This window comes from Odocoileus virginianus, chromosome 4 (genome assembly GCF_023699985.2).
Source record: "Odocoileus virginianus isolate 20LAN1187 ecotype Illinois chromosome 4, Ovbor_1.2, whole genome shotgun sequence".
NCBI classification, from domain to species: Eukaryota; Metazoa; Chordata; class Mammalia; order Artiodactyla; family Cervidae; genus Odocoileus; species Odocoileus virginianus.
The window spans coordinates 50,708,899-50,729,742 of NC_069677.1; the positions used below are offsets into that span (position 1 = coordinate 50,708,899).

Consider the following 20,844-nt stretch of genomic DNA (forward strand, 5'->3'; position numbering starts at 1 on the left):
TCCTTCAGCGCTGAGAACACCCAGCCACCAGGAGCCAGTGAGGCGGAGGGACTTGTGTTTCTCACTCTGCTTGGAACACCTGGCTTGACAACATTCTCTGTGGCTCTGGAACCTCTCTGACCAAGACGGTCGTCTGGACCCCTGGTCACTTCATTTCTCATCTTTCTCTTTTTCCCAGGCCAATAGGTCCTGGCAGCTGGGTGACTCCTGACCTAAAAGCTTGTGCCTTTATCCCCCCTGGAGGCTTAGCAGACTATGCTGAGGAAGCAAAAGTTAGACAGAGCTGGGACTGCTGGAAAACTCCTGTCAGATCAGCACAGCCCCAGGCACCGTCACAGAGTGGCCAGCAGCCACCCTGACCCTGCGTGGAGAGGAAAGGCTGAGTGCTCCAGTTCCTCACAGGTCATGCCGAGACCCCCAGGCCCCTCGTTCCTTCCTTTGTTCTGCTGAACGCGAGGGGCGAGTGTGACAAAAGAGCCTGGGAACAGCTGGAAACTACACCCTGAGGGATGGTTCTGGGGGGACAGCAATAAACAATGCTGGAGAAAGGACATTTTTTTCATTTTGTTGATCGACTTCTTAGTTAATTGAAAAATTACACACCTCACAAATAATTGAAATTGATTCTCACATCATGTTTTTCATTGTGGGCTAAGGCTGCTTCATCAGTATTTCCAAGATAATCTCTTTTCCTATTTTTTTTTTTAAAGTGACATCCCAAGAAAATTGTCAGGCTAGCACAATGCAAATCCTTTAGAATAATAGCGGCTAAAATGTTATTGTGTGTGTGCTCAGTCTTGTCTGAATCTTTGTGACCCCATGGGCTGTAGCTCGCCAGGCTTCTCTGTCCATGGAATTTCCCAGGCAAGAATACCGGTGTGGGTTGCCATTTCTTCCTCCAGGGGATCTACCCGCCCCAGAATTGAACCCGTGTCTCCTGCATCTCCTACACTGGCAGGCAGATTCTTTACCACTGAGCCACTTGGGAAGCCTATTATTACTGCTTCTAATTTGGCACCATTATGATGTTTCTCCTAAGTATAAATTAAAATTTAAGACATACCATAATTGCCATATATATATACACACACATATATATGTGTGTATATATATGTGTGTGTGTGTATATATATATATATATATACACACACACACACACAGACACACACACACACACACACACACACACACACACACATTTTTTTTTCCAGCTGGGTAGTACAAGATGCAGGATGCTAGTTCCCCAACTAGGGATCAAACCCGAGCCTCTGCAGTTGAAGCATGGAGTCTTAACCACTGGACTGCCGGGGAAGTCTCACGCCCTATACTTTAGAGATTATTGCACTTGTGTTGTATATCATCCTTGTGTTATGTCATGTGTCATACTAATGGATTATTATTAGGAAATGTGCATAATAAATCTCATCTAGGGAGAAATTTTAAGATGTAGGATCCTGGATGGAGAACTGAACTAAATGATAACACATTTCCCAATCATGAGATCTGAAGATCTGAACATGGAATAAAGGAAATCACAGGACTAAGTCAGAGGACCGGTGTCTGAGCTTGAGCGTACCACTTACTAGATAAATGCATGCGTGCTCAGTAGCTTCAGTCATGGCCAACTCTTTGTGACCCCAAGGACTGTAGCCCGCCGGGCTGTCCATGGGATTTCCCAGGCAGGAATACTGGAGTGGGTTGCTATGCTCTCCTCCAGGGAATCTTCCCGACCCAGGGATCAAACCTGCATCTCCTTCATCTCCTGCATTGCAGGAGGATTCTTTATCACGGAGCCACCAGGGAAGCCCCTCTTAGATAAATACATGTTGGCAAATCATTTGACCTCTCTGAGTTTCAGTTTCATCATCTGCAAAATGGGGATGCTTCTGTCCTGCCTGCCTGGGGAACCTGCAGATCTCAGGCGGAGCTGACCTTACCTCCCTCCAAGGAGGGCCTGGGGGGCCTAAAGCGGTTCAGGGAAGGTCATGTGACACCTTTGGGCCCACAAAATGTGAGAGGAGATTGACTGAGGACTGATGGGGACATTTTCCCTTGCTCTTCTTGCAGTGTTTTGCAACACTTTCCCTGGAGCTACTTTTCTAACTGAGATCTAGAATGCCTGCCGCTATCTTACTGTTTGGTATGGATGAAATTGACATACACAGGAACACGGGGTCAGGAGAATCACTAGGAAATGCAACGGAGGCTCTGACTGAGTCAACCTGGAAGCTTGCTCTAACTCTGCATTTCTAATGTGAAAGTAAAAATAGTTTTTTCCCTTATTTGTTCAGCCAGTTTGAATTGGATTTACTGTTACCTGCAATTGAAAGAAGCCTGAAAACATTCCTGCCAAGTGGCTATTCAGTAAATGACTGAACTCCCACAGGAATGGGGACATCACCACCTCCCAAGGCGGCACGGATAATGATGTCACTCAGACTGTTGTGGTTAGTATCGGCTCTGTGCCTCCACTGCCACAAGGAAGTAGGTTAACTTGACCAGTTCAGCCATGGGTGTGACTGCGGTCCGGCTGTGTCTCCTGTCTTCCTTGCTGGCAATCTCTCTGTTGGGCCCTGGGGATGAGCCGCAGCTGCTCTCTAGAAGGACAGTGGCTATTTGTCTGGTCCACATTGAGGTGAAAGTCTCTGCAGTCATTCACAACAGCTTTACTGTGTAGTTTTTAGAATCATAATTTTAAAATGATTTGTTTCAGAGGCTGGCCCAGCGTACTCTGACCTGGGCAAGCTAGGCTCATTGCAGGAAAGAGCAGACACTGTCAAGGGCCGAGCAAAGATGAAGAGGGGAATAATACGCTTACAGCTGACTCCTCTGCTCTGAAAGGGAAGGTGTATTTGTCTTTATCCGCTCCAAGTACCATACCAGCCAGTAAGAGGTTATGCACATGCTAGATAGAGGGGATCACTAACTTTAGACCTCCCTCCTTCCTTGTCACTTATTTTGCATCTGATTGAAGTCTGCAACCATTGCTTTGATATCTGTGCACTTCCCTCTCTGCTGCCTCAATTCTCCTTTCCCAAGATGGCCCTGGAGTGGACCTGGTGATGACCACCTTTAGTCCTTTGGAACTCAAGGACTTATTTCCCCAGCTCTTAGGAATGCTGTCATCAGAAAGCCCTTGGCTAATGTGAGTCACCTAGCCCAGGCACACACCTGCCTCCCGGGGCAGCCTCTGTCCAGTGACTGGTCATACAAGGGATATAAATACTCCTCTTGCCCCAACTTGGGGCAACTCTGCAGGGCCATCTGAGCTTCAGAGATCTCCATGGGGTCAGCTGAGGTCACTGCTGAGACTGCATCACAGACCAGCTTCCTAATAACTGTTCTGCAGGCTAATTTCCACCTCAGGTCTGCCTCCCAAGTACTCCCCACTGTAACAAGCCCATTGTGATGACCTGTGCCCAACACTGGGAACAGGCATTCAGACAGATAAAAATAAGAAGATAAGACCCCTCCCTATGGATCTATTAAATAATAGGGTGACCTTGTGAGCTGTGGAAAAGACCCTTTATCTCCCTAAGTGTCTCCTTAGGAATGGCAGTAAGAACTACCTTAAAAGAGCTTGTCTTGTGTCAGGCACCAGGCTGAGTCCTCCATTAATCTTAGGGGCCATCATCTGCATTTTACTGATGTGGCAACTGTTGGTAAAAGTAAATGTCAACACATCTAGTTAATGCAGAGGGAGTTGAAGCCCAGTGAGCATATCCGCTTAGATACCCTATCCCTGACTTCTCAGTGCTATCAAGGAAGCCAAGGAAGGCTTGGAGGGACCTGAGGGGGTTTCTTCAGGGAAGTTGTTGGTACTGAACGCCTCCATAGCTCTCTTATGCCCTGAAAGTAATCATTAAAGGCAATGGTCAGAGTTATAATTTTGATAAGCACCATTCTGAATGTGTGAACGAAGGTGTGAAGGAGCTCTGTAGTAAATACGATTGTTACAGGCCCCATTTATTTAGTGTCTGCGACCTGCTAGTCAGAGGGCTATATACATGTCAGACATGCATAACATGGTTAATATTTTCAACAGAGCTTCCCATTTTGCATATGAAAAAATGAGGAACAGAGGTTGAATTAAGCTGCCCAAGTCTGGGTGACCCAGTTTTCGTAATACTGAGAAACACTAAAATGGAAACAATGCAAACGGACCAGTTGGTCTAGGTGAAGCTAAAACACATATGTATACACATGCCAGCAATAAAATCTTTTCGTAAAGTTACTAAATACTAATTCCAAAATTGATCATTCTCTAATTATTGAGCCTGCTCATTTAATAGACAGACAGCTTCAAGGGCTATTAATAGTCTAAATGTGAAGAATATAGGAAGCAAGATAAAGTGGAAAATAATCTCTAAGTCAATCTTAGCCATTTCCGGTGGTTGAAATATTATCCTTTTAAAATACCAGAATCTCAGAAACTGTATTGTAAAATACAGTTTGCTCTGCATTTTCTATGATCAGCATAATCGAAGACAAAAGTAACTCACCTCATCTGAAATTTGACCTCCAAATGTCACCCATGTTCCTGGAAAAGAATAAATATTTGCATGTTATTCATAATCATTTTTCTCATGTTGCACATTAAGGAAAACACTTTTCTTACATGGGGCTACTTCAGTAGGTTGCTCATGAAGGTACCTGGACAGGAAGTTCTGCCCATCCTCCTTCTATCGCTAAGTTCCCCAGCAGGGATCTGCATCCCTTTGCTCGTCTTTTCTTCACTTAAAGGCCCAGTATATGCTAGTAACGGCCCTGTCTACTAAAAGCTTTTTCTTCTGACTTAGGACCACATATGCTGCTGTGTAAGAAGGCAGTGCCCCAAGCCTGCATCCACTGCACACTCATTTTCATTCCACTTGGCTAAGAAGTTAGCACTTCTGAAAGGGAAGGGAAGACCTTTGGTCAACTTTTCCCTTCCTTTGCCTCCAGTGAGCGACTCTATTTTATGTTCTCTATTCCCTCTCAGAGGTTCTTCCAGACTCCACTTCCAAGCTGCAAGGGGTGACAGTTAAGCTTTTCTTATGACCTGCCACTCCAGAATGGAAATCACCATTGGCTTTGGGGTGGGATAGAGGCAGTAGCTGCTGAGTGAGGTTCAGGAAAGCAAGCGGGAGAGGCATAACCAGTTGCCAAAGATCTGCATTTGTAAAGCAAGAGAGAGTCAGGCGCTGAGTGGGCTATTGCCTCTCAAGTCTATAATCACCCCACTCATCCATAATTCTCTCCTTGATCCTTTTTTTTTTTTGAGCTCTAATTACCTGCCAGGCAAAGACATTGCACCCACGTGCTCAGTATAGTGAGGTGATTGCCCTAGCTCCTCTGTTCTAAGAGCTCACAATTGACAGCTGCTGCTGTTCAGTCGCTAAGTTGTGTCTGACTCTTTGCGACCCTGTGGACTGCAGCCCACTAGGCTCCTCTGTCCATGGGATTTCCCAGGCAGGAATACTGGAGTGGGTTGCCCTTTCCTTCTCCCGGGGATCTTCCTGACTCGGGGATCAAACTCACATCTCCTGCATTGGCAGGATTCTTTACCGCTGAGTCAGCTGGGAAGCCCTCATAGTTGACAATACTAGACGACAAATGATATGAGGAAGGCAAAGACAAGGCAGGAGGAGAAGGAGTGCTCCACTCTGACTGGAGGGAGGTGGCCCTCAAGAAAGACTTCTGAGCAGAGGTTGAGTCTCAAAGGAAGTAGCAGAATGAAGAAGGGAGGGACAGGCCTTCCAGGGAAGAGTGCAGGCAAGGCAAGCGAGTGGACCACTTGACGGGCTGATGCACTGTGGCCGGGCTTCTGCGCCAGGTGAGGAAGCATGATGTGGAGAGGGACGGGTGACAGGCGGTGACTGGGCACAGCTCATATTTGTGGGGGCAACAAAGAAATGTGGTTGGAAACTTATGCTTCGTAATAACAGGATAGCTACCATTTATGGAACATCTTCCAAATGCCAATAGTACGCTGAGAAACATGTACACTTTCATCACTACAAATGTGAACAAACTTACAAGGTAATTTTCTTATCCCAATTTCCAGACGACTACTCTAGCATCAACCAAACTAATAAGTGATATACTCAGGATTCCTCACACGTGCTGGGCTTTAAGGAGGATATCTTTCTCACTGCATTTTGCCACCTCATCAGTAAATTTCCAAAATTAATTATGGTATTTGGATTCATACCCTCATAGAGGCATGCTGATGTAACTATATGTTTTTTCTTCTTACTTCTCAGGGACTAAACAAGGGGAGGATATATATTATTTTACTGTTACTCTCTCCATCCCCAGAGGTTGTAAATGGGAGGTTTACAGATTGCACTCAGTTTGCAGACTTGTTTTGCCCGGCAAGAACAATGTTGTCCCATTTGGTATTTTAATAAAAGTTAACCAACATTTTGATAATTTAGGAGATTAATCTGCTTAATCTTGGGAGATTTTTCTTTGAAATGTCTGATTTCCAGCTTCTCTTAATGACAGAGGATCAATGTCCCCACATAGCTGACATGCCCTGAATCTGAGCAGCGATGTCCTCCTTGTTTATTCAAAGGTCATACACTTTTCTTTATATTTTCAACACTGAGATCAAATGGCAGTTGTTATTTACTCCCACGTGTTTACTGCTATTTTTTTATTGTAGAATTTAGAGAAAAAGAGACTTGTGCATCTCCTACAAAACAGAGTTCAGTATTTCAAGAAAAAATAGGGGTGCACTTTTTTTGGTAGATGTGAAGAATTTCCAACAAAATTCTTTGTTGTGAACAAAGAATGTTTACAACAGAAAAATTGCAACTTAAGGCACCATAATAAAATAAGCCATGACTGGTATTCAGAAAAGATGGGCATTTGGAAACTTGATGGACTGAAGAAATGGCACTGTTTGTTTTGAATAAGAATAAAATAAAAGATCTGCTGTGAAGTGCAGTTCTCTATTAAGTGAAAAAATTGCCTCGGCAACTAAACCTTTTTACAGACAACACTTTTACAAAAGAGTTTCTTTTGAATGTAGCAGAAATTATGTGTCCAGAGCATAACAAGCATTTGCAAATGTTCCTATAATCAGAAACATTGCTGCTCAGCATGTTGAAAATATGGCTGAGAACTTTCAGGATAAGTTAAATTACTGGTGGCATTTTCTATTGCAGCAAATGAGCTCATATATATAAATAATAGCACACTGTTAGCTATATTTATTTGTGATGCTTTGAGAATTTTGGAGGGGTTAAAGAATTTTTGAACAAGGAGTCTCTGCAAGGCAAAACATCAAAATTACTTTGTGATGAGAAGGGTCTCAGACCATTGGATATAGAAGGCACTGTTCCAAATTGTGTTACTACAGATCAGGTTCTCACAAAGCGTAGGGCTAAGCTTGGACTCGTCAAGCAACAGATCTGAGGTGGCAGTATTTTGAAGGGGTGCTAAGCATAAGTCCATTAATTTCATTTATCAGGAATGGCTTTGGGCTAAAAAGTTAAAAGGAAACAAGCCATGGATTTGGTAATGAATATCATGAATCAGCTATTCTTCTATATCTTGGAGAAAAATCAGGTCAGTGTTTGCTTAATGAATTTGCTGGCTTATTTGTGCTGTGATCTTGGAGAGCATTTTTTTTTTCTGTTCATATCATCAAAGGAAGTCCCATATCCATTTAGCAGCAAAGATTGGCTCAAAGTTCCAAGCTTCTTGCTGATATTACACGCCTTCAACACCTTGTGAATAGTTTTCTATTGGGACATTCAGAATAATTTACACAAATACCTCATTTGCTTTTCTCAGTTCTGACAACACGGTGTTTGGAAAATTCATTTGTTAAAGAATAATTTGGTTCACTCTTTCCACATTGCAGTCAGTTCCCAGATTTGAAAATGGTGACCTGAAGTTTAATTTCCGAAATGGGACCTTTGAATGCTGGATTTCATACTTTAAGAAAACAAACCAGCATCATTTAGCTGCTTGTTTTTGCTCAGTCGCTAAGTTGTGTCCAACTCTTTGTGACCCCTGTGGACTGCAGCACGTCAGGCTTCCCAGTTCTTCACTATCTCCTGGAGTTAGCTCAGATTCATGTGCGTTGAGTTGGCGATGCCATCCAACCATCTCATCCTCTGTCACCCCCTTCTCCTTTTGCCTTCTATCTTTCCCAGCAGCAGGGTCTTTTCCAATGAGTGGGCTCCTTGCATCAGGTGGCCAAAGTGTTAGAGCTTCAGCTTTAGCATGAGTCCTTCTAATTCAGGGTTGATTTCCTTTAGAATCAACTGATTTGACCTCCCTGCAGTCCAATGGACTCTCAAGAGTCTTCTCCAGGACCACAGTTCAAAAGCATCAATTCTTCAGCTTATTCAGCTTACCTTTCTTAATTTTTGATAGTACAAATGAAGGGCTATGAAGTTACCAAACTGTACTACAAAATGGTATTGAATACTATGGCAACGTTGAAAGATAGAATAGTATTTCTATCTTGGAGGATATAACCCTCCTTATAAGAACCTAGCCATGTTAGGAAAAGCTTATGTTTAGGAGCAGTTTTATTCCAAAATTAATCTGAAAAAAATTACCAACCCTAGTTTACATACTTAAGACTTCTTACCATACATTACAGTAAATAGACCTAGCTGACATTTTGGTACAGAAGAAAAGACATCAGGTTTCTGATTCCAAGTCAGAGCAGTAATGAATTATAAGATAACAATAACAATAAATGTTTTTCAGTTTTGGTTTAAATTTTTAAATATAAGATAAAATATAGATATTATATATATATACACACACATAAACATATATATAGTAGTATATATACCATAATGCAGTATACCACCATAATGTAGCAAAAATGAGGAGTCTGGTTCCATTTTTGGGATTCTGTCATTCTTCTATTCAGCTTCTTTGATTTAGGAGGGCTTCCTTCCTGAACCTTTTAGACATTTGCTATTTATTTCTTTTATAGTTGTTTGTTTACAAACTTTAAATCTTTTACCAAAGAGTAAGCTATTTGGGTTTGGGTGGAATCCGGGAGTTGGTGATGGACAGTGGGTCCTGACATGCTGCAGTTCATGGGGTCGCAAAGAGTCAGACACGACTGAGCAACTGAACTAAATTGAACTAGAGCTCTTTGAGGTATAGGGCTTTATTTCATTTATCTTCTTAACTCCACAGTCCTAGAATGAAACAGTCTTTGGAAAATGGTTGATAATTATCTGGTTAACTTGAATTGAATTGGCTTTTTAGCTATCATTAATGTGCAAAGTACTGGGAGAGTTTCCCACCAAATAAACATGTATATTTTGATTTGTAGAAACATGAAAAATGCTCATCAACAGTCTTCAGTTCTAACCCCTATGTGATTGATGCGTTTCTCCTCACCTCTGTACCTCCACATCTGTGCCCTCTCCTGGAGAAGGGCAGGGGAGGGTCCTTGTCCCTGGTTGCAAGGCCCCTGGGGATTGGAGGGGCACAGGATAGGCAGGGTCCACCACCAACCACGAGGAAGAACTGACACTTACAAACAGGAAGCACTCCCTCAGGATGGAGAAGGACTGACGGGCAGTTTTTCAGGCAGGAACACTCTACTGGTGATTTTACTTCTACTACCCCTCTTCACAAGATCTAAGGTGGTTTATTACTTAATACAATTCTCAAAAAACTTCTGTGGCAGTTTTCGTGATCATTTTCCTGCCTCTAATGAGAACATGCCTTCTTGAGACCTAGGATGGCATATGATTATTTCACTGTGATGTTTCAAATTAGTGAGATGCTATTTAGAAGATCATTTTACTTAAGTGACACTTGTTGTTTCTAACTTTTTAAAAGCAGAGGGAGTATAAAGAGAACTTTGAACTGTTGTTGTGTCTTCTGATGTAATTTCTTCATGGACAAAGGCAATATATGCTTTGAAAACCTCTATTTGAGGCCCTTGGCATATACCTACCAGAGCATAGAAAGTGATCAGTGAAATGTAAAAAGAAAATGAAAACTGGCTTTATAGACACATGCACACACACACACACCCCTCTATTTTGGTTACTTAATTACCTTGTTGGTGGTTTACTGGGTAATTGCTAAGTGTAAGGAAACATGCTTATCATTTAAATGATCTCCTTGCTTATATGAAGAAATATTTAGATATTCAGAAGTAGTCACATTTGGGTCTTTTTTCAAAAGCCACTTTCCTTGTGAACCTTATCTGGTCACCCATGTAGAACCTCAACACCCACCTCCTGACACTTAACTACCATATCCCTACAGGTAGGTTACCTCCTTGGCCCTTTAACATCTCACATCACTCTGGTGAAATGATCATAACTGGGAAACTAACACTGGTACAGTACTGGTAGCTAAACTACAGACCTTTTCATTTCATTGTCCTTTTTTCCTGCTCCAGGATCCTATACAGGACACTACACTGCATTAAGTTTTCATGTCCTCTCACTGTCCTCTGTTGTGTCTTTCCTAGTCTGTCTTTCATAATCTTGACATTGATCAAGTATTTGATAGAATGTCCCTCAATTTGGGTTTAGATCATCCGTTGGATCATAGAAAAAGCAACAGAATTCCAGAGAAACGTATACTTCTGCTTCATTGACTACACTAAAGCCTTTGACTGTGTGGGTCACAACAAACTGTGGGAAACTCTTGAAGAGATGGGAATACCAGACCACCTTACCTGCCTCCTGAGAAATCTGTATGCAGGTCAAGGAGCAACAGTTAGAACCAGAAATGGAACAACTGACTGGTTCCAAATTGGGAAAGGAGAACATCAAGGCTGTATATTGTCACCCTGCTTATTTAACTTCTATGCAGAGTGAATCATACAAAATGCTGGGCTAAATGAAGCACAAGCTGGAGTCAAGACAGCCGGGAGAAAAATCAATAACCTCAGATATGCAGATGACACCACCCTTATGGCAGAAAATGAAGAGGAACTAAAGAGCCTCTTGATGAAAGTGAGAGGAGAGTGAAAAAAGCTGGCTTTAAGCTCAACATTAAAAAAAAAAATGGAGATCATGGCATCCAGTTTCATCACTGCATGCCAAATAGATGGGGAAACAGTGGAAACAGTAACAGACTTTATTTTCTTGGACTCCAAAATCACTGCAGATGCTAACTGCAGCCATGAGATTAAGAGACACCTGCTCCTTGAAAGAAAAGCTATGACCAACCTAGACAGCATATAAAAAGCAGAGACATTACTTTGCTGACAAAGGTCCATCTAGTCAAAGCTATGATTTTTTTCCAATTAGTCATGTATGAATGTGAGAGTTGGACTATAAAGAAAGCTGAGCACCGAAGAATTGATGCTTTTGAACTTGAGAAGACTCTTGAGAGTCCCTTGGACTGCAAGGAGATCCAACCTGTTCATCACAAAGGAAATCAACCCTGAATATTCATTGGAAGGACTGATGCTGAAGCTGAAGCTCCAATACTTTGGCCACCTGATGTGAAGAACTGACTCGCTGGAAAAGACCCTTATGCTGGGAAAGATTGAGGGCAGGAGGAGAAGGGGATGACAGAGGATAAGATGGTTGGATGGCATCACTGACTTGATGAACATGAGTTTAAGCAGGCTCTGAAAGTTGGTGATGGACAGGGAGGCCTGGCATGTTGAAGTCCATGGGGTCACAAAGAGTCAGATGTGACTGAGTGACTGAACTGAACTGAACTTAGGGTTATAGATTTGGTGGCTTCTATTTCTATACTGCAGTTTCACTTGCTTATGTTTTGGGTATATTCAAGAAGGCAATATAAAAATGCAATTATAATATTTATTATGTCACAATTAACTTTTCTTCATTCTTTTATTCAACAAGTCCACTATTTGAGTTTACTCCGTGCCAGGCATTGTACTTAAATTATAAGGATACAATGGTGAGAAAATTATTTCTCCCATAATGGAGCAGTAGATTTAAGAGGCAAGACAAAATAATGAGAAAAACAAGCTAAATATATGGTGTTGATTTATGAATGTTAATTTCATAAATAAAATATGAAATGTGTAAGTTGATTGATGAGTGTTAAAGAGAGTCATGTTTATAAGGTGGGATTTGGTAGCTAAAATGTTAGGGGGTGGATACTGAGATTCTACGTGGGGTGACCAGATAATGCTCACAAAGAAAGTAGCTTTTGAAAAAAGACCCAAAGAAAGTGAAGGAGCTTGTTAGAAAGCTACCTTGAGGAAGAACATTCCAGCAGGGGGGAACAATGTGGAGGGGGCTTCCTTGGCACGTTCAAGGTCAATGAGAAGACCAGTGGCCAGAGAAGAGTAGATGAGGTCTGTGGGGTCGTGGGGAACAGATTGCATGGAGTGATCTTAATTATAAGAAGGACGTTGGAGAGGAGTTTTGAATAGAGAAGTGACAGAGTCTGATTCTGTGAAGAGGAGACTGCTGTGGAGTTGAGAGCTCACCTCTGAGGTTCACACCAGCATCAGCTCCAGTGAGGAGGCTATCATGATCAATCTAGGTGAGACGTGAAGGTGGTTTGGCCTGAGGTGGTGGAAATGAGGATGATCAGAAGTGCTTGAGTTTTTGATAGATCTTGAAGGAAAGGTGATAGGACTTGCTGATTAAAGGGATGTGGGTGTGAGAGAAGGTGAGATTTCGAGGACAACATCAAGGTCAGAATCAGGGGAGAATGGAGAGTTAACTCAATGCACTGCATTCTGGATTTGACAATTTTTAAGTCTGGCAAATAGAGCACACATTGATACCAGGTTAATGCAGTGAAAGCTGACCAAACGGTTGAGAGGTCTTTAATCTAGAGGTGTTTAGAGTTATTCATCTGTTACCTCACTGAAGAATTTAAGGTTGGCAATGCAAACCGCAACTCTCACTGAATTTAGACTACACACTGCACAAAATTAATGTGTTCACTATCTCATTCAAATAGATTTCCAGAGAGAGGTAGAACTGGGGTTTGGAGTGTCCCCCCAAATTTCATGGAAAGCAGGAAACAGAATGTAAGTCCAAACCAGGGCTGATTTGGAGGATGAGATGATAAGCTATTGGCCACCTCCTCCACCAGGGCCAGAGCATTTTCCTGTGTGCATTTTCCCCCCTGAGCTGTGGGCAGAGTCTTCTGAGAATGGAGCCCTTCCCCGTGTCTTTAGATCCAAATTCTACTTATTCTTCAGGACCCAGAATTTCAGCTTCAGAGTCCAGTGCTGCTAGACTTCTTAACACCTCCTCTCCTCTAGATCTCTGTTGCACTAACTCTGTGACCCAGGAAAGTCCCAGCCTCTGGATTTCAAGGTTCATCACACACAAAATTAGGGACCTTAACCTTTCTTCATTAATATGATTTCGTGATTCTGTGTCTGGGCTTTGAAGGGAGAAGAGCTCATCCCATTCAACTACTATGAACAAAGTGTTATTACACCAACCATATCATATTGTAATTACATTTTTTTCCCCCACATATGACACCCCCACCAGATTGCATCTGTCCTGAGGGCAGGGACAAAGTTTAATCTAAGTGTTTAATTCTAGCCACTGAAGTGAAGACTGACACATAGTAGGTACTTAATAATCATTCACTGAATCAGGAAATAAACACTTTAAAATCTCAGGCATCCAGCCCTGAAAGAAATGTCTCTACCATGAGAACATGTGCAGCATGTTGATGGTTTCCCTGATTCACTATCTTGGATCAGAGGTTTTCAAGCCTGGCTGCATGTTTAATATCTTGGGGGAGCTTTCAGTGGTTCTACTGACCTAGTCCCTCAACAGACCAGTTCATCAGAATCTCTGGGAACAGGACCCCAGCATCAGAATTTTTAAAAGATCCTCAGATAATCCTAATTGCATCCAGGGTTGAAGACCATCATTCTGTTTCTTAAAAAAATGTATTCATGTATAGTTAACTTACAATGTTATGTTAATTTCTGCTGCACAGCAAGGTGACTCAGTTATACACATAAATATTTTTTCATATTCTTTTCCATTATGGTTTATCAGAGGATCTTGACTATAGTTCCCTGTGCTATATATTAGGATCTTGTTACTTATCCATCCTATATATAATGGTTTGTATCTGCCAATCCCAAAGTCCCAAACCTTCTCTCCCCAACCCTCACCCCAAACTGGCAACCACAATCTGTTCTCTATGTTTGTGAGCCTGTTTCTGTTTCATAGATATGATCATTTGTGTCATATTTTAGATACCACATATAAGTGAAATCATACAGTATTTGTCTTTCTCTTTTTGACTTACTTTGCTTATAGTATGATCATCTCTAGGTTTATCAATGTTGCTGTAAATGGTGTTATTTCATTATTTTAAATGGCTGAGTAATATTCCATTGTGTGTGTATATGTGTATATATTATATATGTATTATACCATATTTATATGTGTGTGTATATATATATGCATATATATCTATTATACCACACTTTCTTTATCCATTCATCTGTTGATGGACATTTAGGTTGTTTTCATGTCTTGGCTATTGTAAATAAGACTGCTATGAACATCGTTTTGAATTATAGTCTTGTCTGGATATATGTCCAGGAGTGGGATTACTGGATCATTTGGCAATTCTATTTTTAGTTTTCTGATCAACCTCCATACTGTTTTCCATAGTGGCTGCACCAGTTTGCATTCCCACCAACAGTGTAAGAGGGTTCCCTTTTCTCCACACCTTCTCCAGCATTTATTATTTGTAGACTTTTGGACCACTTTTGGATAGCCATTTGGACCAGTGTGAGGTGGTACCTCACTATAGTTTTGATTTGCATTTCTCTTGTAATTAGTGACAATGAGAATCTTTTCACATGCCTATTGGCCATCTCTATGTCTTTGGAGAAATATCTATTTAGGTCTTCAGCTCATTTTTCAATTGGGTTTATTTTTTGTTATTGAATTGTAGGAGTTGTTTACATATTTTGGAAATTAAGTCCTTGCTGGTTGTTTCATTTGCAAGTATTTCCTCCCAGTCCAAAACGAAAATGTCTTTTCCTTTTGTTTATGGTTTCCTTTGCTATGCAAAAAACGTCTAAATTTGATTAGGTCCCATTTGTTTATTTTTGCCTTTATTTCTATTGCCTTGGGTGACTAACCTAAGAAAACATTGGTGCAATTTATGTCAGAGAATGTCTTGCTTATGGTCTTTTCTAGGTTAAGTTACTTGTCCAAAGTCCATAAATCAGTAATTGGTAGAGTTGGAGCCAGGATTTCACCAACTTCCCACTGTTAATCACAATATGGTATGGAAAGCATGCTGCTCTTTTAATAAGCCAGGTGAAGTGAGTTCATATTGATGGAGGATCAAACAAACAGAAAGCAGATACCCTAGAAACCTGGCCTGAGAGAAAGTCTCAGAAGATGGGCCTGAGATGTACAGAGAGGGGACAGAGGTGAAGAATTGGCTTTTGCCTTTGGTGCCCTCTTAAAGGGCATGGAATACAGCTGTCTTCCTACTGGTGAGGCAGCAGAGTGAATGGCTAAGTAGCAAAGCAATGTTCTGAGCAACCCCGTTGTGGTCATGGTAGATAAACTGGAAGAAGACCTACCTCTGGGCATGTGGGACACAGCTCAAGGGCCTACCTTTTTCAAATGGTACAGACAAAGCATTCTTTGCTGTTCTGGTTTGCATCTGCAGATGTTCTCTACCAAGCCTGGCCTTTATTTTTGGATCCAAGCTGCAGCCTGGTCTCTCATTTTTGGCTTTGAGTGTATTGCTAATGAGCATCTGGCCTGGGATAACAGAAGTGATGACAGCCTAGCCTTTACATTTTTACTCTGGTTACCTTTTCTTGCAAGAGCCAATAATACTATTTAAGGTCTGAGCAGGGAGGGGGGAGATGAAGGGCTGCTTTCACATCTGTACTTTATAAAAGAGCTTGAAATAGCAAGGCAACTAGGCAAGGAAGTGGTAACGTCCACACATAACAAAAGTGGGCTCTCAAGGCAGAGGACATGTACTTTAAGAAGTATTCTCATTCACAGGCGGCTCTGCAGGACCTGAAGACTCCACACATATACAGACGAGGAAGTGAAGTGGTAGAAAAGTGACTTTCCACAGTTGGTTAGTGTTGGGGTATCCAAGGGCATGGTTTTCCCCAGCCTCATGCTGTCTTCTGGTGATGACCTCCCATCTCCCCCGTGTGTCCTGTTCCAGCCAAATGGTATGGTCTAGTGTTTGCTCTGAATGCTTGTAACAATATCTTGCTTTCATGAATCTTCCGACATTCCTCTCTCTGCCAAATGCTTCCTTACTGAACCTTCCTTATGGTAAGCTTTACATCTATTTCTGCCCCCAAACTTCCTCTAATGGATGAAGAACAGGCCACTCCCTTGGGCCACCTCCCTGCTCCCAGATTCTCCCAACTCCACCTGAGGACAGTTTTAATCTTGTCTTCCCATGAGACCGCATGCATAGAGCCATTCTGGACTTTAAGCGCTGAACCACTTAAGACCTTCAGAGCCAGGCCTGAGAGCTGGGCCATAAGGAGCTGTAGTTGTCAATGAAGGAATTCTTGGGTGTATCCTTGGGTGCAAGAGTGCATCATACAGAGTACACAGGGGCAGAGTGTACCAACGGACAAGGCAGAGGGGAGCCTAATCTCAGCTTAGGCATGGTTGGGATAGGGCCGGGTCTTCTAGAAAAGTCTGCGGACCTTCTAATACGTGTCTGAAGGCTGGGGGTTTTGAGTGTTAAATGGCTAGGATTGACATTACATCCTTCATGATCCTCATAGAGAATGTACAAATATTTGATGTTTTCCTTCTTTCTTTGATTTAAAGTACTTTTAAGTGCCAAGGGATGCCGCTAGCTCCATTTTAAGACTTGTTTCAGAGCAAATCTGCCTGGAACCGTTTTGTTCAGTTTCTCCATTAATCTGACCAGTAAAGTTTAAAGGCAAGGCAGTAGCGATGGGAGTGGGATGAAGGATGGTGGGGCAAGAAGTTTAGAAGAGGTAGTTTAATTCTATAAAGCAGGAGCTTCTGTGCACATAGCATAGAAATGAAATTTCAGTGCCTTAAACTTTCCCCCAGAAAACAGTGACCCACTCACATTAAGATGTTAGAATTAATGATACATAATAATGTAAATCCATGGCTAAAGCTCCTTACATTTTCTCATGTGTGTGTGACTCCCGAATGAATTGATTCAGCACCTTGAGCCTGTTAGGAAATTCTTAAATAAAATAAAACCAAAAATTCTTTGATGAGTTTTTCTTCTGAGGGTGTTTTAATCTTCTGCCCACACTATTGAAATGAATATTATTACTTTTATAATATGAAGCAAACGTCTTTTATTTTTTTTTTAAAAAAACTCATTGTTTTTTTGGGAAATCCATTCATAAACAAAGATTCTAACAAATTATAGCTCTTCCTATTTCCTGAACATGGAAAAAAGGCAGTGTTTATATTTTGTTAGTATATTGTCCAAAATTCCTTGGTCAATTTCTCAAATCTTTTTGTACTAATATTTACATGTTGAAAATTGTTTCTTACAGCAAAATTTCCAGGGTACTTATAACCAGCATACATCATTAATGTGCCTTGTTCATTTTGTTCTTTTGGAAGCACTTGTGTAAGAAATGAGTGGTGCTGGGAAAACTGGACAGCTGGACATGTAAAAGAACAAAATTAGAACATATTCTCACACTATATACAAAAATAAACTCAAAATGGGCTAAAGACCTAAATGTAAGACCAGAAACCATAAAACTCCTAGAAGAAAACATAGGCAGTTGTAGCAATATTTTTTGGATCCCTCTCTTCAGGCAAAGGAAACAAAGGCAGAAATAAACAAGGGAACCTAATTAAACTTAAAAGCATTTGCACAACAAAGGAAACCGTCAACAAAATGAAAAGACAACATACAGAATGGGAGAAAATATCCACAAATGATATGACAGATAAGTGGTTAATATTCAAAATATATAAACAGTTTATACAATTCAATATTAAAAAAAAAAGAAAAACAAATAATCTGACTAAAAAATGTGCAGAAAACCCAAGTAGATATTTTCCCAAAGAAGACATACAGATGGCCAAAAGGCATGCGAAAAGATGCTCAGCATAACTAATTATCAGGGAAATACAAATTGAAACCACAATGAGATATCACTTCATATCTCTCAGAATGACTGTGTGTGTATGCTTAGTCACTCGATTGAGTTTGCCTCTTTGTGACCCCATGGACTGTAACCCGCCAGACTCCTCTGTCCGTGGGGATTCTCCAGGCAAAATATTGGAATGGGGTGCTATACCCTTCTCCAGGGGATCTTCCCAACCCAGGGATCAAACCCAGGTATCCCACATTGTAGGCAGATTCTTTATCAGCTGAGCTACCAGAGAAGCCCCCCTCAGAATGACATCACCAAATAAATAATAATGTTGGCAAGGATGTGGAAAAAAAAGAACCCTAGTACATGGTTGGTGAAAATGTAAATCAGTATATCCACTGTGGAAAACAGAACATAGGTTTCTCAAAAAACTAAAAATAGAACTAACATATTATCCAGCAATTCCACTCCTGAGTACATATCCAAAATAAGTGAAAACAATAATTCAGAAAGATACATGCACCCCAATGTTATTAACAGCATTATTTAAATAGCCAAGATATGGAAGCAAAGTAAGTGTTCATCAACAAATGAATGGACAAAGATGTGGTATATATATGTGTGTATACACACACACTGGAATACTATTCAGCCATAGAAAAGAATGAAATTTTGCCATTTGCAGCAACATGGATAGACTTGGAGGGCATTACACTGAGTTAAATAAGTTAGACAGAGAAAGACAAATACTGTATGCTATCACTTATATGTGGAACCTAAAAAAAATAAACAGATGAATGTAACAAAACAGAAACAGACTTACAGATATAGAGAATGAACTCGTGGTTACCAGTGGAGAGGGAGAAAAAGGGAGCAGAGCAAGACAGGGGTAAGGAATTAAAAGTACAAACCATTATGTATAAAATAAATAAGCTACAAGGATATATTTATAGAGCAGGGAATATAGTCAATATTTTACAATGATTTTAAATGGAGTATAGTCTAGAAAAATATTGAATCACTATGCTATATACCTGAAACCAATGTAATATCATAAATCAACTATAATTAAAGAAATGTACAGAATGGTAACACAGGTGAAATAACACAGTGTTGAAATAAAATTAGACACTACAGAACACTAGGACTAAATGGTAATTTCTGTTTTTTTAAACAAATTGAAATAGTTTCAGTATTTTATTCTGAAGTGGAATCTATCATTAAGGTAGAAAGCATATATATACATATATATTTTTTTCTTTTTCTGTGAACTCCTAGAATGGGACCTGGAATACAGCAATACATATTTTTATTCTTGATTTTATACCTTGCCTTTCCATAGTAACTTACTATGAATAAGAACTCTCTGGAAAAATGCTGCTGTCAAGGTTTGAAAGTCAAGGTGACCTCCTTTACACTTACTTTTATCTCTAAAAAGTTCAAGGCAAATTTTTATCTTTGTGCAGGGATATATTTCTTTGATAGTTCAGTGAGTTATTCTCCCCCAAACAGTAATAATTTTGAGTAACTCTGGTGTAACTGTACATTAAAAAATGTGTGTTCATAGGACTATCAGGATATGTTAGGAAATAAATTTTAATTCCACAGTGAGGCAAAGAAACTCTTTTAGTGAAAACAAGACAGGGATAATATATTGTGAAAAAGAATGAAAAAATTTTTTATAACAGTCCTTTCAAATTCTCCCTCTTGTGTTGTGAGTTTCATGACGTTCATAGTATTAAGTATCACTAATGAAAACTCAAAGTTGGAATATAATATGACCCAGCAATCCCACTTCTGGGCATACACACTGAGGAAACCATATCTGAAAGAGACATGTGCACCCCAATGTTCATCGCAGCACTGTTTATAATAGCCAGGACATGGAAGCAACCTAGATGCCCATCAGCAGACGAATGGATGAGGAAGCTGTGGTACATATACACCATGGAATATTACTCAGCCATTAAAAAGAATTCATTTGAATCAGTTCTAATGAGATGGATGAAACTGGAGCCCATTATACAGAGTGAAGTAAGCCAGAAAGATAAAGACCATTACAGTATACTAACACATATATATGGAATTTAGAAAGATGGTAACGATAACCCTATATGCAAAACAGAAAAAGAGACTCAGATGTACAGAACAGACTTGTGGACTCTGGGAGAAGGCGAAGGTGGGATGTTTCAAGAGAACAGCATTGAAACATGTATATTATCTAGAGTGAAACAGATCACCAGCCCAGGTTGGGTGCATAAGACAGGTGCTCGGGCCTGGTGCACTGGGAAGACCCAGAGGGATCGGGTGGAGAGGGAGGTGGGAGGGGGGACCGAGATGGGGAATACATGTAAATCCATGGCTAATTCATTTCAATGTATGACAAAAACTACTGCAATGATGTAATTAGCCTCCAACTAATAAAAATAAATGGAAAAAAAAAAGAGAAAAAAAATACAAAGTGTTCACAAACTTTTTGTCTAAGACATTTTTGAAATGTAGAGAAATTAAAACTGAGGAAATAAATAAGGGATAATTTAGCAAAAACCTAAAGACTTATCAAAAAGTTCTCAAACCTATTACATTCAAATTAACCCAGTTCCCATGCTTCCCTGTAGATTTGTGAATTTGCATATAAAGAGTAGCTTATTTTATCCATACTTGATGGTTTCCAGCTGTTAATGATTTCAGCTTTTTCTTTTTAATCTATAATATCCTTTTCCTAATGAAAAATGGATAGCCGTGTCAAGCAGATGAAATATTTTAGCATTTTCCATGGAACTATGCATGAAAATTGTTATGCACTGACTCTCTATTTCTAACTAAGC

General features: G+C 40.5%; 1 protein-coding gene across 3 annotated transcripts in view; it reads right to left on the reverse strand.

The window, feature by feature from the left end:
- The window catches only part of KCNAB1 (potassium voltage-gated channel subfamily A regulatory beta subunit 1), a 420,781-nt gene that overhangs the window by 77,924 nt on the left and 322,013 nt on the right, over window positions 1-20,844 (reverse strand). For all 3 annotated transcript variants that reach the window (XM_070466535.1, XM_070466537.1, XM_070466536.1), the window contains exon 3: window positions 4,503-4,540. In XM_070466535.1, coding sequence (XP_070322636.1) covers window positions 4,503-4,540 — 38 coding nt within the window. The remainder of the gene's footprint in view (window positions 1-4,502; window positions 4,541-20,844) is intronic.